The 14,073-nt window shown below is 38.5% G+C and overlaps 1 protein-coding gene across 9 annotated transcripts in view; it reads right to left on the reverse strand.

The window, feature by feature from the left end:
* The window catches only part of LOC122550578 (protocadherin Fat 3-like), an 801,871-nt gene that overhangs the window by 237,278 nt on the left and 550,520 nt on the right, over positions 1 to 14,073 (reverse strand). For all 9 annotated transcript variants that reach the window (XM_087988029.1, XM_087988032.1, XM_087988030.1 and 6 more), the window contains one exon: positions 7,141 to 7,455. In XM_087988029.1, the coding sequence (XP_087844155.1) occupies positions 7,141 to 7,455 (315 nt within the window). The remainder of the gene's footprint in view (positions 1 to 7,140; positions 7,456 to 14,073) is intronic.

Here is a 14,073-nt window from a genome sequence, read left to right on the forward strand (position 1 = left end):
AATTTTGACATTAAGATTAACATTTATTAAACTCAATTTTGAACTCAAGTTAATTTTAGAATATATCACAACACATAACAGCAAAGCAGGAGTTTGTAAAATGACATCAGATTTAATAGTATTGAAGTAGTATTTGAATGTCTACTGTATTCAATTTTTTTAAATTTATAATGTTAACAATAGTGGGGTGAACATGCCAGAGATATTAGAGATAATGCAATACCAATGAAAGGGCAATTGGTTTGACCTTGTCATAACAGGTGAAGATTTAGGATATTGTTGCATTTGTCACATTTTTCTATAATTCTTCAATTGCACTATTGATTCATTCAATTCAATGGGAACTCCTGGGAAAATTCATCCCTGGCGCTCGAGTAATAATTAGCATAGTCTTATTCTATAACCAAACGAATTTCAATTTCCAACCAGTAGTGGTGATTAATTGTTCCCCCATTTAATCAAAGGATCTGAAATGCATATTTCAAGGCCTCTAAACCAACTTGCTGCATTCAAAGTCTGCATCCCCACAACTCCACCTTTCTATTCCTCTATCTCCTTTAAAATACTACTGGATAACTGATTTTGCCTCTCCTCATTCTTCTGAGTAAAATCTATTAATTTTTAATTCTCTGCATTAAGTTTCATCTGCTATGTTTCTGCTCATTTTAACTCTCTAAGTCCTTAAGTCTGTCACCATCCACTTTTACTGCTTACTTCATTTACAAATAGGCTTAACATGCAAATTTTGAAAATATTGAGAGTATACCAATATTCAGATCATTAATATATACCAAAAGTATCAGGGGTCCTAATACTGATATCTGCATAACAATGTGCGTCATTTCCAGTTTTCTATCCCCCAGCCAAGTTTGTATCTATGACATCGCAATCCATTAAATCCCACTGGATCCCGTTTAATTAATCCCATTTAATTATGGTGACAGGCCTGTTCTGTGACACTGTCACATTCCTTCTGAAATTACATACTGTTATTTCATCAAAAAACTTCATTACGTTCATGGAACTTAATTTGCAGTTAACTGGCTGGGCAGGGCATTGGTTAGGCCACTTTTGGAATATTGCATGCAATTCCGGTCTCCTTCCTATTGGAAGGATGTCGTGAAACTTGAAAGGATTCAGAGATTTACAAGGATGTTGCCAGGTTTGGAGGATTTGAGCTTTTGGGAGAGGCTGTATAGGTTTGGGCTGTTTTCCCTGGACAGTAACAGACAGAGGGGTGACATTATAGAGGTTTATAAGTAATGAGGGGCATGGATAGGATAAATAGACAAAGTCTTTTCCCTGGGGTGGGGGAGTCCAGAACTAGGGGGGCATAGGTTTAGGGTGAGAGGGGAAAGATATAAAAAGGAACTAAGGGGCAACCTTTTCATGCAGAGGGCAGTGTGTGTATGGAATGAGCTGCCAGAGGAAGTGATGGAGGCTAGTACAATTTAAAAGGCATCTAGATGGGTATATGAATAGGAAGAGTTTAGAGGGATATGGGCCAAGTTCTGGCAAACGGGGCAAGATTAGGTTAGAATATCTGGTCGACATGGACAAGTTGGACCAAAGGATCTGTTCCTGTGCTATACATCTCTATGGCTAAGATGACCCAGAAGGGGTCATGAGATGTTTTTGGCAGGTAGGTTCGAGGAAAACCCTAAGGCCTTCTATAGGTATATATCAGGAATGAAAGAATGACTAGAGTAGTATTAGGGCCAATGAAAGAAAGTAGTGGAAAGTTGTGTGTGGAATCTGAGGACATAGGAGGAGTGCTTAATGAATACTTTTTATCAAGATTCACATTGGAAAAGAGCAATGTTAGTGAGAATACAGAGATACCAGGCTACAAAATTAGATGGAATTGCAGTTGACAAAGAGGAGGTTTTAGCAATTTTGGAAGATCTGAAAATAGAGACGACCCCTCGGCTGGATGGCATTTGTCCTTGGAATCTCTGGGAAGCCAGGGAGGAGATTGCAGAGCCTTTGGCTTTGATCTTTGTGTCATCATTGTTGACAGTGTAGTGCCAGAAGACTGGTGGAAAGCTCATGTTGTTCCCTTGTTTAAGGAGAGTCGGGACAACTCTGGTAATTAGAGACCAGTGAGCCTTATTTTGGTTGTGGGTAAGGTGCTGAAAAACGTTAAGAGATAGGATATATAATCATCTGGAAAGGAATAATTTGATTAGGGATAGTTAACATGGTTTTGTGAAGGGTAGGTCGTGCCTCACTAACCTTATTGAGTTCTTCGAGATGGTGATAAAACAGGTGGATGAAGGTTAAGTGGTTGATGTGGTGTATGTGGACTTCAGTAAGGTGTTTGATAAGGTTCCACATGGTAAGCTATTGCACAAAATATGGAGTTTCAGGACTGAATGTGATTTAATGGTTTGGACCAGAAATTGGCTAGTTGAAACAAGACAGAAGGTGATGGTTGATGGGAAATGTTCATCCTGGAGATTAGTTACCAGTTTTGTGCCACAAGGATCTGTTTTGGGGCCACTGCTGTTTGTCATTTTTATAAAAGATCTGGATGTGGGCATAGAAGAATGGGTTAGTAAATTTGCTGATGATACTAAGGTAGGCAGAGTTGTAGATAGTGCCGAAGGATGTGGTGGACCACAGAGGGATATAGATAATATGCAGAGCTGGGCTGAGAAGTGGAAAATGGAGTTTAATGCAGAAAAGTGAGAGGTCATTCACTTTGGAAGAAGTAACATGAATGCAGAGTGCTGGGTTAATGACAAAATTCTTGGCAATGTAGATGAATAGAGAGATCTGTGTCCTGGTACATAATCCTTGAACGTTGCCACCCAGGCGGATAGGATTGTTAAGAAGGCATATGGTGTGTTGGTGTTTATTGGTAGGGGAATGGAGTTCTGGAGCCACGAGGTCATGCTTCAGCTGTTCAAGACACTGGTAAGGCCTCACCTGGAGTATTACAATGAAGTGACCAGAACTGCATATAGGAAGGATGTGAAAGCACTGGAAAGGGTTCAGAGGAGATTTACTAGGATTTTGTCTGGTATGGAAGAAAGGGCTTATGAGGAAAGGCTGAGGGAACTGAGGCTGTTTTCATTGGAGAGAAGAAGATTGAGAGATGACTTAACCGAGACGTACAAGATAATCAGAGGGTTAGATTAGGGTGGACAGTGAGAGCCTTTTTCCTTGGATGGTGAAGGCTAACATGAGGGGACATAGCTTTAAATTGAGGGGTGATAGATTTAGGAGAGATATGGGGGTAATTTCTTCACTCAGAGAGGAGTCGGAGCGTGGAACGGCCTGCCTGCAACAGTAGCATACTAGCCAATGTTAAGGGCTTTTAAATGACCATTGGGCATACATATGGATAATAATGGAACGGGGTAGGTTAGATGGGCATCAGATTATTTTCACAGGTTGGTGCATTGAGGGATAAAGGCCTGTACTGTGCTATAACGTTCTATGTTCTATGACTCTATAAATCCACTCTGGTGCTCATTTATTAGCCCATACCTCTCCAAGTGTCAATCAATTTTCTTCCAGATTAATACCTCTGAGTCTCATTGATGCTGGACTTACTGGTCTGCAGTTGCTGAATTTATTCTCCTCTCACTTTTAAACAGGGATGGAACGTTTGCAATCCTCCAGTCCTCTGTGACGTAACACTCACATTTAAGCAGTTAAATTGTAATCAAAGCTTCCAGCCCTACTTCCTCAGTAAATAGTTGCATTGAACTGGGTAACTGTTGTGCTACTAGGACTGACCGTTTTTCTTAAACATTTCCTCTCCATCTTTATCCTATTCAATAGCACTAAGATCTCCTCCATTACTGTAACAAAATTGAGTTTTTAGTGGAGCAGATGCCAAAAAAAACAGAACTGGTATTTCTTTGATTTATTTCTCAAGGAAATAGGTTTGAAATAATTTCCCAATTCTATTAGCAACAAACACAGAAAGCAGGTTATGTACTCCCAGTTAGGAAACGTATTCAGTGAAGTTGTAGGTCATGCTTCTTTAAACCTGGAAAAGTGCGCACTATTACTTCTCATCTCTAGATTTTAATTAGGCATAATACAGACAATTAAAACTGTCCAAGTGAAACATATGTTTAATTAATTTTAATGACAACTGTGCAAATATATTTGGCAAATAAACTTGCTATAATAGTAACTTCTATGTATACCTATAATCAATGCCATTACCCAATCTCAGAGCTACACTTTGATTACAATCATTACTTTGGGTGGGCAAATGCATGCAGATGCAGTTTAATGTGGAAAAAAAAATGGTTATTCACTTTGGTAATAAAAATAGGAAGGCAGATTATTATGTGAATGGCTGTAATTTAAAGAAGGGAATGCTCAATGAGACCCAGGTGCCCTGTGCATCAGTCGCTGAGACTGTGCAGGAGCAGCAGGCAGTAAAGATGGCAAACTGAATGCTGGCCTTCATAGCAAGGGGATTTGGGTACTTAAAATAGGCTGCCTTACTCAATTATACAGGCATTTCTGAGGCTACACCTCGAACGTTGTGCGCAGTTTTGGTTTCCTTATCTGAAGAAGGATGTTCTTGCTATAGAGGGAGAGTAGCCAAAGTTTATCAAACTGATTCCGGGGCTGGCAGAACTGATATACATGGAGCGATTGAGTCAGTTAGCATTGTATTCACTAAAGTTTACAAGACTAAGGGGAGAATCATGTAAAAGCCTATAAAATTTTAACAGGATTAGACAGGTTAGAGGCAGGAAGAATGTTCCTAATGGTGGGGAGTTCAGAAACAGGTGTCATAGTTTACAGAAAAGGGATAAACTTTCTAGGGCTAGGATGAGGAGAAAATTCTTCACGCAGCAAATGGTGATCCTGTGGAATTCAGTAACACAGAAACTAATTGAGACTAAAGGATTGTGTTTTCAAGGAGGTAGATCCGGTTCTTGAGGTTAAAAGGATCAAGGGATATAAGGGGAGGGCAGGGTTAAGGTACTGAGTTTGATTATTAGCTATGATTATATTGAATGGTGGAGCAGGTTTGAAGGGTCAAACGGCCTAACCCTGCTTCTCTCTTCTATGTCTATATTATTTTCCATTCTCCAATAAACACAGTTAAACAACTTTAAAATATTCCCTCTTTTGAGGAATATGACAGGGTTTTTGGTCATTTTTCATTAAAAGATTTGTATTGTTTAATGTTACGGTGTTGATTTTCATTTTAAAGGAGTTCATTATGTTAAGAAATTTTTCACTAACTTTGGAGTCAATTGGACGCAAAGGTTATTGTTAGTGTTTTCTATGTGATGTATTAGTGAACCAGACTTTGATAATGATTACACATCATGATCAAGAACAGCAAGAGGTCACTGCCACAAAAATAAAATTGGTGGAAAAACTTAGCAGGTCCGACAGCATCTGTGAAGAGAAAGCTGAGTTTTGGGTCAGTGATTCTTCTTCAGAATGGATTGTAGCTAGGAAAAGATTGGTATACGTAGTGATGATGGGATGGAGTGGGGAGAGAGAGAGAGAGAGAGAGAGGAAGAGAGAGAGAGGAAGAGAGAGAGAGGAAGAGAGAGAGAGGGAGGAAGAGAGAGGGAGGAAGAGAGAGAGAGGAAGAGAGAGAGAGGAAGAGAGAGAGAGGAAGAAAGAGAGAGGAAGAGAGAGAGAGGAAGAGAGAGAGAGAAAGGAAGAGAGAGAGAGAGAGAGAGAGAGAAAGGAAGAGAGAGAGAGAGAGAGGAAGAGAGAGAGAGAGAGAGAGAGAGAGAGAGAGAGAGAGAGAGAGAGAGAGAGAAAGAAAAGTAAATGACAAATGGAGATGGAGCCCAGAGAACTCCATAAACAAAATAAAAACAATTGGCCAGACAAAGGAATTAAAGGTAACTGAGAGAATTAGCAGCTAATTGGACTATTAGTGGCTGGCAAAGGATTGCTTGTGCTGGCAACCCATGTGATGACAAGGCCTGGTGAGTGATGTTGCGGTAAGGACATGGAAGAAGGTGCTCAGACCCCAAAATTATTGAACTCAATATTTAGTTCACTCATTATTTATCTCTTCCCCCTTTTTTTTCCCCAGCATCTGCAATTCTTAGTTTTCTTTTGAGAAGGTCACTATCATTAGCTTTCTAGCTGTTCCGAAAAAGCTCAACATAAGGAATAGCACTTCATTTTATTTGGCACTTCTCAACCTTGTAACAGTAACATGGAGTTTAACAACTTTAAATCTTAATCAGTGCTCCAATATCTCTTGCAAAGCAGACACTGGCTATTGCAGATGGCTGTACCAGGAACAAATGTGAATTTAAAACAAGTGCTTGAGAAATTTAGCAGGTCTGGCAACACATGTTGAGAAAGAAACAGAAATAACATTGAGTCCACTCTGTCATCTTCAGAATGGAAAATGTTAACACATTGCTGGAGATGGGATAGCCTCATCTGAATGTGGTTGCTCAGATGTTCCACATCTGTTTTTCTTCCATTGCATTTTCTAATCATGGAATCATCTCTCCTTTGTCAACATTTCCGTGTTTCCATCCTCCTGTGATTATACACTTTAATATTACAATTCCTGTATGCATTGTTTCCACTTTCTCTCACTATCAAACCCTTTAGGCTTGAATCAACATCACTTGCAATCACTCCTATCTATGACCTGTCAAAGATATTTTTTCAGTTATTCTTTCCCTATCGCCTTTGCATGTCCCTGTAATTGCTTCAAAACTGCTTATCTTTACTATCTTCCAGTTCCATGAATCTTCATAGATCTGAATTGTGATCTCTGCTTCTCTCTCTACAGCTAATACCTGATCAACTTAATAATGACAAGACTAGCTACCTGATGAAGGTACAGCACTCCAAAAGTTAGTTCTTCCAAATAAACCTGTTAAATTATAACCTAGTGTAGTGTAATTTTTAAACTTTGTCCATCCCAGTCCAACTCCAGTACCTCCTCATCATAGCTTAATAATGGCCATTCTAATGTTTTCCCTCATGTAGGCCTGTTCATTTTAATGGTTAAAAACGATTCAAATTCATGTTATTTTGCTTTTGTAACAATTGGATAATTGTTATCTTGTCATTGAGGCTTACATGAAGTTCAGAGAGCAACATAAAGAGATTAATGTTTTCAAGTAAGATTGACATTTACGAGCAAAACCAAGAATAGAAGCTTACAGTTAGAATATCATAGTTTCCAGCTGAAAACTGCTTCCTGGAGGACACCATCCCGGTTTTAGGATCAATAAAAAACTTCCCATCATCATTTCCATCCACAATGCTGTAGGAAATTTCTGCATTGGGGCCTTTGTCCTTATCGAATGCAAACGTTCTATAAATTGGCTCACTCCGTTTTTTGCGGTCCCGTTCTGGAAGTTTAATTTGATATACTTTCTGAGGAAACAGGGGTTTGTTATCATTCTCATCCAATACATGTACCATCACCCACACAGTGGAATACTTTGGCGAAGAACTGCCATCTGTCACCATCACCTACAGGAAATTAATGAAAGGTTATTGACAGTCAGTTGTATCTATCTCTCCCACTGACTATACATTTTCTCATGACAGAATTGCAAACTTTTCACCTTGAGGTCATTTTTTTCAAAGCAATTTTCTCCTTTTCTTCTTTCTTTTCTTGATAGCTAATTACTTTCTATGGAAATTAATAAGCTAAAGCTATCAAGGGAATATTCCAACTGAGTACAAAGTTGAATTAGCTTGTTAAACTCAAATATTTTAGCAGAGAGTGGCCGTAATATTGCAGGATTTTAAATTTATTTTCACAGAACATTTTTCAGAATAAGACCTGCATTTTAAAATTAACATGGAAAGTTTTAAAAGAAATCACAGGCTGAAGGCATTGGAGCCTGTTTGTGGAATGTTGCGGTTTATCACCTCCCACAAACTGAGATGAGTTAGTTACTTCCAACCAAGCTAAATCAGCTACAGCAGTCCATATTCACATTCAGTATAACAGAATTTGTTCATTTTAATGACTATCCCAAGGGAGGAGGAAGGGAGGAGAAAAAGAGGGGCAGATCTTTTTAGTAGCAAATTGATTAATGAATCATTGAACAGAAAAGGCAAAAGGGGAACAGTCTTTCCGACTTGCTATGAACACTGATAGAAAAGGACAAAAAGGACACATAATAGTCAGATTGAAATTGGATCTGGGAAGGAGATCTGTACTAACAAGTGTGCAAATCACTCATATCAGGTCCAGAGCTAATCTATAGGAGTAGACAGACCAAATAAATTAAGTGAGGCCAATAATAAGAACAAAGAAAATTTACAGCCCAGGAACATGCCCTTCGGCCCTCCAAGTCTGAGCCGATCAAAATGTACTGTCTAAACCTGTTGGTCAATTCCTAAGCATCTGTATCCCTCTACTCCCCACCTACTCATGCATTTATCCAAATGCATCTTAAATGAATCTACTGTGCCTGCCTCTACCACCTCTGCTGGCAACGCGTTCCAAATGCCTACCACCCTCTATGTGAAGTATTTGCTGTGTGTATCCCTCTTAAACTTTCCACCTCTCACCTTGAAAGCGTGATCTCTCGTTATTGAATCCTTCATCCTGGGAAAAAGCTTGTCTCTATCCACCCTGTATATACCCTTCATGATTTTGTAAACCTCAATCAGGTCCCTGCCAATCTCCTTTTTTCTAATGAAAATAAACCTAACCTACTCAACTTCACTTCATAGTTAGCACCTTCCATACCAGGCAACATCCTCAAAAACCTTCTCTGCACCCTCTCCAAAGCATCCACATCCTTTTGGTAATGTGGTGACCAGAACTGCACACAGTATTCTAAATGCAGCCGAACCAATGTCTTGTACAATTTTAACATGACTTGCCAGCTCTTATACTCAATACCCCGTCCAATGAAGGCAAGCATACTATATGCCTTCTTGACCACTCTATCCACCCGTGCAGCAACTTTCAGGGTACAATGGATCTGCATTCCCAGATCTCTCTGCCCATCAACTTTTCCCAAGGCTCTTCCGTTCATTGTATAATTCGCTTTGGAATTAGTCTTGCCTAAATGCATCACCTCACATTTGTCTGGATTGAAAACCATCTGCCATTTTTCCACCCAACTCTCCAGTCTATCTATATCCTCCTGTATTCTCTGACAGTCCCTTATGTTTTCTGCTACTCCACCAATCTTTGTGTCATCTGCAAACTTGCTGATCATACCAACAGTGCCCTCTTCCAGATCATTTAAGTATATTACAAACAACAGTGGTCCCAATTGGTCACCTTGCTCCATTTCAAAAAACTCCCTTCAACTCCTACTCTCTGTCTCTTGTTGTTCAGCCAGTTCTTTATCTACTTAGCTAGAACACCCTGCACACCATATGACTGCACTTCCTCCATAAGTCTACCATGGGGAATCTTATCAAACACCTTACTATATATATGACATCAACAGTGTGGCAAAATTCTTGTTTTTTTCTGGTCATTAAAAGATGGTATTCTAATTTTTTAAATCAATCTGAGATTTCATCATGTTATTCTGTACTTTGCTTGTTACCTGCAAAATTAAACATAGCCTCATCTAATTTTTTCTGTTGTATTTGAAAAATGATTAGAGAAGTAGAAATGAAGGTGTGTTGAAAACAAAACCTACGTCAGACCAAATGATTTTATTAATGTACTTTTTGATGTGGTAATGTGCAATTAGGAGTTGAGCAGATTGTTGAACTCACAATCACCACTTATACATCACGAAATATGTGAAACAGATTTGAAATGTGTAACTGTAAAATTATAAGCTCAGAATTTACAAAGAATGATAGATGCATATTCAGTATAAAATAAAACTGAACACAACTCAAATTATGGATATATTTAATAGATCAAACAAATCAATTGTTATTTATGATACAGACCCTTCACATTACTGAGATTTGATTTCTTCAAATGAATTGAGGCTTGGGAAACAAAGTAACAATATCAATATTCTTCCTCTCGTGATTTTTCATATATATTCTCTTCAAAGTATTGATACATCTGGCATACATTCCAAACATTCCTTTCACCAATACTGCTAGAGTGGACACATTTTAATAATTGATAGGAACTTGCATAGGAACTTAGAACTAGGAGCAGCATGTTCTGCCATCCAATGAGATCATGGCTCATCAGTAGCATAACTCTCTGATATACCTGTGTTTAGCCCATATCCTTTAATACCTTGGCTCAACAAACATATGCCTATCTCAGATTTAAAATTGAAAACTGACCCAACACTCTCTGCCATTTGTAGAAGAGTGTTCCAAACATCTGCCACAGTGTGTATATGGAAGTGCTGTCTAACATTCCTCCTGAATGGTCTGGCCTTTATTCTCAGACAATGCCTCTAGTTCTAGAATGCCCAACCACTGGAAATAGATTTATCATCATCTACCTTGTCTTTTCTTGTTAATGTCTTGTGGACTTTGATCAGATTACCACTTAACCTTTTAACTTCTAGAGAAAATAGACTTCATTGGTACAATCTCTCTTTAACCCTGAAGTCCAGGTATCATTCATGTAAATCTATGCTGTATTCCCTCCAAGGCCATGTATCTTTCCTAAGGTATAGTGCCCAGAGTACTCTAACTGGGGTCTGACCTCGGTTTTGGATAGCTGCAACATAACATCTGCATCCTTGTACTCCACTTCTCTTGAAATAAAGGCTCGCATTCCATTAGCTTTCTTGACTATTTTCTGCACCTGCTCCCTTAGACAGGAAAAAGTACATAAAACCAGCATTTTCTCTAATTTTCTTTTTGGGTGTGCAGGCCTCCGAGGTCTGGAAATCCTGTAGTCCTTTGATCAGCACGCCAAATATGATAGCCATGTATATAATCTTCGAAGGGCTGCTGGCATACATGGTCAGGCTAGAGAGAGAGTGTTGATGGACACTCACTTCTGGTCAACTACAGGCCAGAATCTCACTGAGGCATCAGGGATTCATGTAAACTTCTGTTGTAGTCCCTCCAAGGCCTGAACCCCAAGACTGTATTTAACTTTATACAACTGAGAAAATATCATGTTTCGCTTTTTTTGCTTCAAAATGGATAACCCAATACTTGCTTACATCAAATTGTTTGCCACATTTTTGCCGATTCACCTCAGCTATCAATATTCCTTTGTAGTTTGATGCTATCATTTATACTGTCTACAAAGCCGCCTTACTTTGTCATCAGAAAATTTATTATCCAAGCTGATGATGTGGATGGGAGAGAAAAATTGAAGAAAGTACAATAAGATTTGATCTTAGTTTTCTACCCTACATAAGTATTCTCTAGTAGGTGTCATTCGAGAGTAGCCAGGAGCAGCCAACTGATGACTATTCCTTACCCCTCCTTTCAAATCCCTAAGCTCAGGGCTGCTGAGGTCAAGTATGATGTCTTATTAAAAGTCAAACTCAGCAAAAGCTGGGGAATTAAATGTGATATTCTCTTGGAGTGTATGGCTCCATTTTATAAGTTTTACTATACAAACAGGGGAGCTATATGTCAACTGCTATAGATAACCATAAACACTTTCCATTTATACATATGCTGAGCTTTATTGGAAAAGTATACTTTCGATTGAACTCACCATTTACATGGAGTTCAAGTGCATTGTCAAATGGTGTAAGATATACATTCCTGAGGTTGTTCAGACATTGCAAGAGTTAAATGACCCTGAGCTTTGTTTTGCAAAAATAAACTGTTACACTACCTGCTGACGCCTGACATATACAAAATCACAAGTACTTCTGTGATTGCAAAAACTGATAGCTGTTTTGAGAGGGGCATGGTTCAAGAGAAATTGAGGGCTGTTAATAACTGTTTTCTCTACATCTGTGGAATGTGCTGAGAAGGTTTGAAAATAGGTAAAAATATAATCAAATGTAATCCCTTTTATCTTCTCCATTAAGCCTTTTTAAATTGCAGTTTAATATTAACACCACTAATCTATGGAATTAGAATTATTTTGTCTACTGGAATTAGGGAAAATATGTTAAAAGATCAACTTTATTTCTATTAAAACTCTTGTATTTAAATTGAATCATCAACCAAGGGGATTAAAAGAAAGCACAGAAAAAAGCATTCTCTAATGCGAAATAAGAACTTAAGCAAGGTAGATCTCACACTAGTGTGTTGCCTTGTTGACAGATGTGATTTGATTTTATTGCATGTATTGCTGGTGAACTAGGAAAAGTAAATGTGGCCTTCCAGATATACACCTGCATTACAATTACTTCCTAGCTTGTTTTCAAAACCTTTAAAAACGATCATGGGATATGGGCATCACTGGCTGGTCAGAATTTGCTATTCATGTGCAATTGCAATGGTAAAAGTGACTGAGCTGCATTCTTGAATCATTGCAGTCCTTAGAGTTTCGGTTTACTGGCAGTGGTATTAGGAACAGAGCTCCAGGATTTTCCCAAATGTATAATAACATTCATATTTATCTTCCAGAGGGAAGTTTGAAAAAAACCTTAGAAATGAACTTACTTGTCATATTGGTCCTCAGAATACAAAACACATTGGATCAGTATGGATCATTTGCTGATTTCAATTGCTTTTCCTTCTAGATTTTAAATAATACCTTTATATCAATAGAATCATTGCAACAATTATGCTATTTGCACTATCTAAACTATTGAAGATTAAGAATTAATGTGAATAACTAAATGGAACACCTTGGAAGCATTCTATGTTTGTTTTCTTTTGTTAAAATATTATTCAGGGCATTATTTGGCTTACAGGATATTACACTTCCTTATTGTAGATTTGAAATTCATCGCTCCGAGTGGTAAACTGGCACCTTGCGCATGCAATATTGCATGTATTGATCTTGGTGTTGTCAGAATCATGCTTGACGTCTCTGATGTTATGTAACTTCTGGGTGACATTATTGATATTGCACAGCTTGGCCATCTGAACTGGTATGTTGGTCTGCTTCATTTGAGATAAGATTAAAACACCCAACTTACACCGTTCAGCAGAGTCATTATATTCTTTGAAAGTGAATTGGGTTTTATTTACACCTTTTTTTTCAGGAAACATTTGATCAGCAAGCAGAATTCCTACTGCTGTGATGTTTGGCAAAGCTCTCAAATCTTTTGCCTTTCAGATAGAGTCATAGAGGTGTACAGCATGGAAACAGACCCTTCGGTCCAACCTTTCCATGCTGACCAGATATCCCAACCCAATCCAGTCCCACCTGCCAGCACCCGGCCCATATCCCTCCAAACCCTTCCTATTCATATACCCATCCAAATGCCTCTTAAATGTTGCAATTGTACCAGCCTCCACCACATCCTCTGGCAGCTCATTCCATACACGTACCACCCTCTGCATGAAAAAGTTGCCCCTGAGGTCTCTTTTATATCTTTCTCCTCTCACCCTAAACCTATGCCCTCTAGTCTGGACTCCCCGACCCCAGGGAAAAGACTTTGTCTGAGTAGTAGATTACAATGGTCAGATATCATTCTTAACTGCTGGGAATAAATAGGTTCCCACATTATGCCATCACATGGGTGGTACTACAGTATCTATCATCTCTTCTTCCATACTTCTGGCACACACTGCACATAGACGCTATTTTCTTGATATCTTTATAGGTGCTGTTGAGTAGAGAATTGATCTAACTCTGAGCTTGCACCTTTCCATTCCCATGTAGTCTTCGTGTATTTTCAGGATTGTTATTTTGGATCTAGCTAGCAAGATATTAACTTCCAGTCAAATGTCATTGATGATAAATCAATCTTGTTGCATTTTTGACTGCGCTTTATGTATCTTGAGAGATTAGACCTAGATCATATTGCTATTTTAAGAGGTGCATTGGCACTGATCTTTTTGCCTGAATCTTTTATTGTGCTTATTCTTGTGATAATAACTGAAAGAGGGTGTCTGTTAGGACCATATCTGCTCCTGCCTAGTATTTAATGCTGCAAGTCTAACTAACCCTAAAATCCTTAAGAGCAACCTCTGTCCTTTACATAAATATTTCTTCTAGAACTGTAGTAGATGACGATCACCCACTTCTACTAATTTAACTCCATAGAAACATGCATGAAATCTCTCATCTATTAATGACTGTGAAAAGCTTGCTGTTAG

This window comes from Chiloscyllium plagiosum, unplaced genomic scaffold, assembly GCF_037043375.1.
Source record: "Chiloscyllium plagiosum isolate Xiang-an unplaced genomic scaffold, Cpla_swu_hap1 HiC_scaffold_6, whole genome shotgun sequence".
NCBI classification, from domain to species: domain Eukaryota; kingdom Metazoa; phylum Chordata; class Chondrichthyes; order Orectolobiformes; family Hemiscylliidae; genus Chiloscyllium; species Chiloscyllium plagiosum.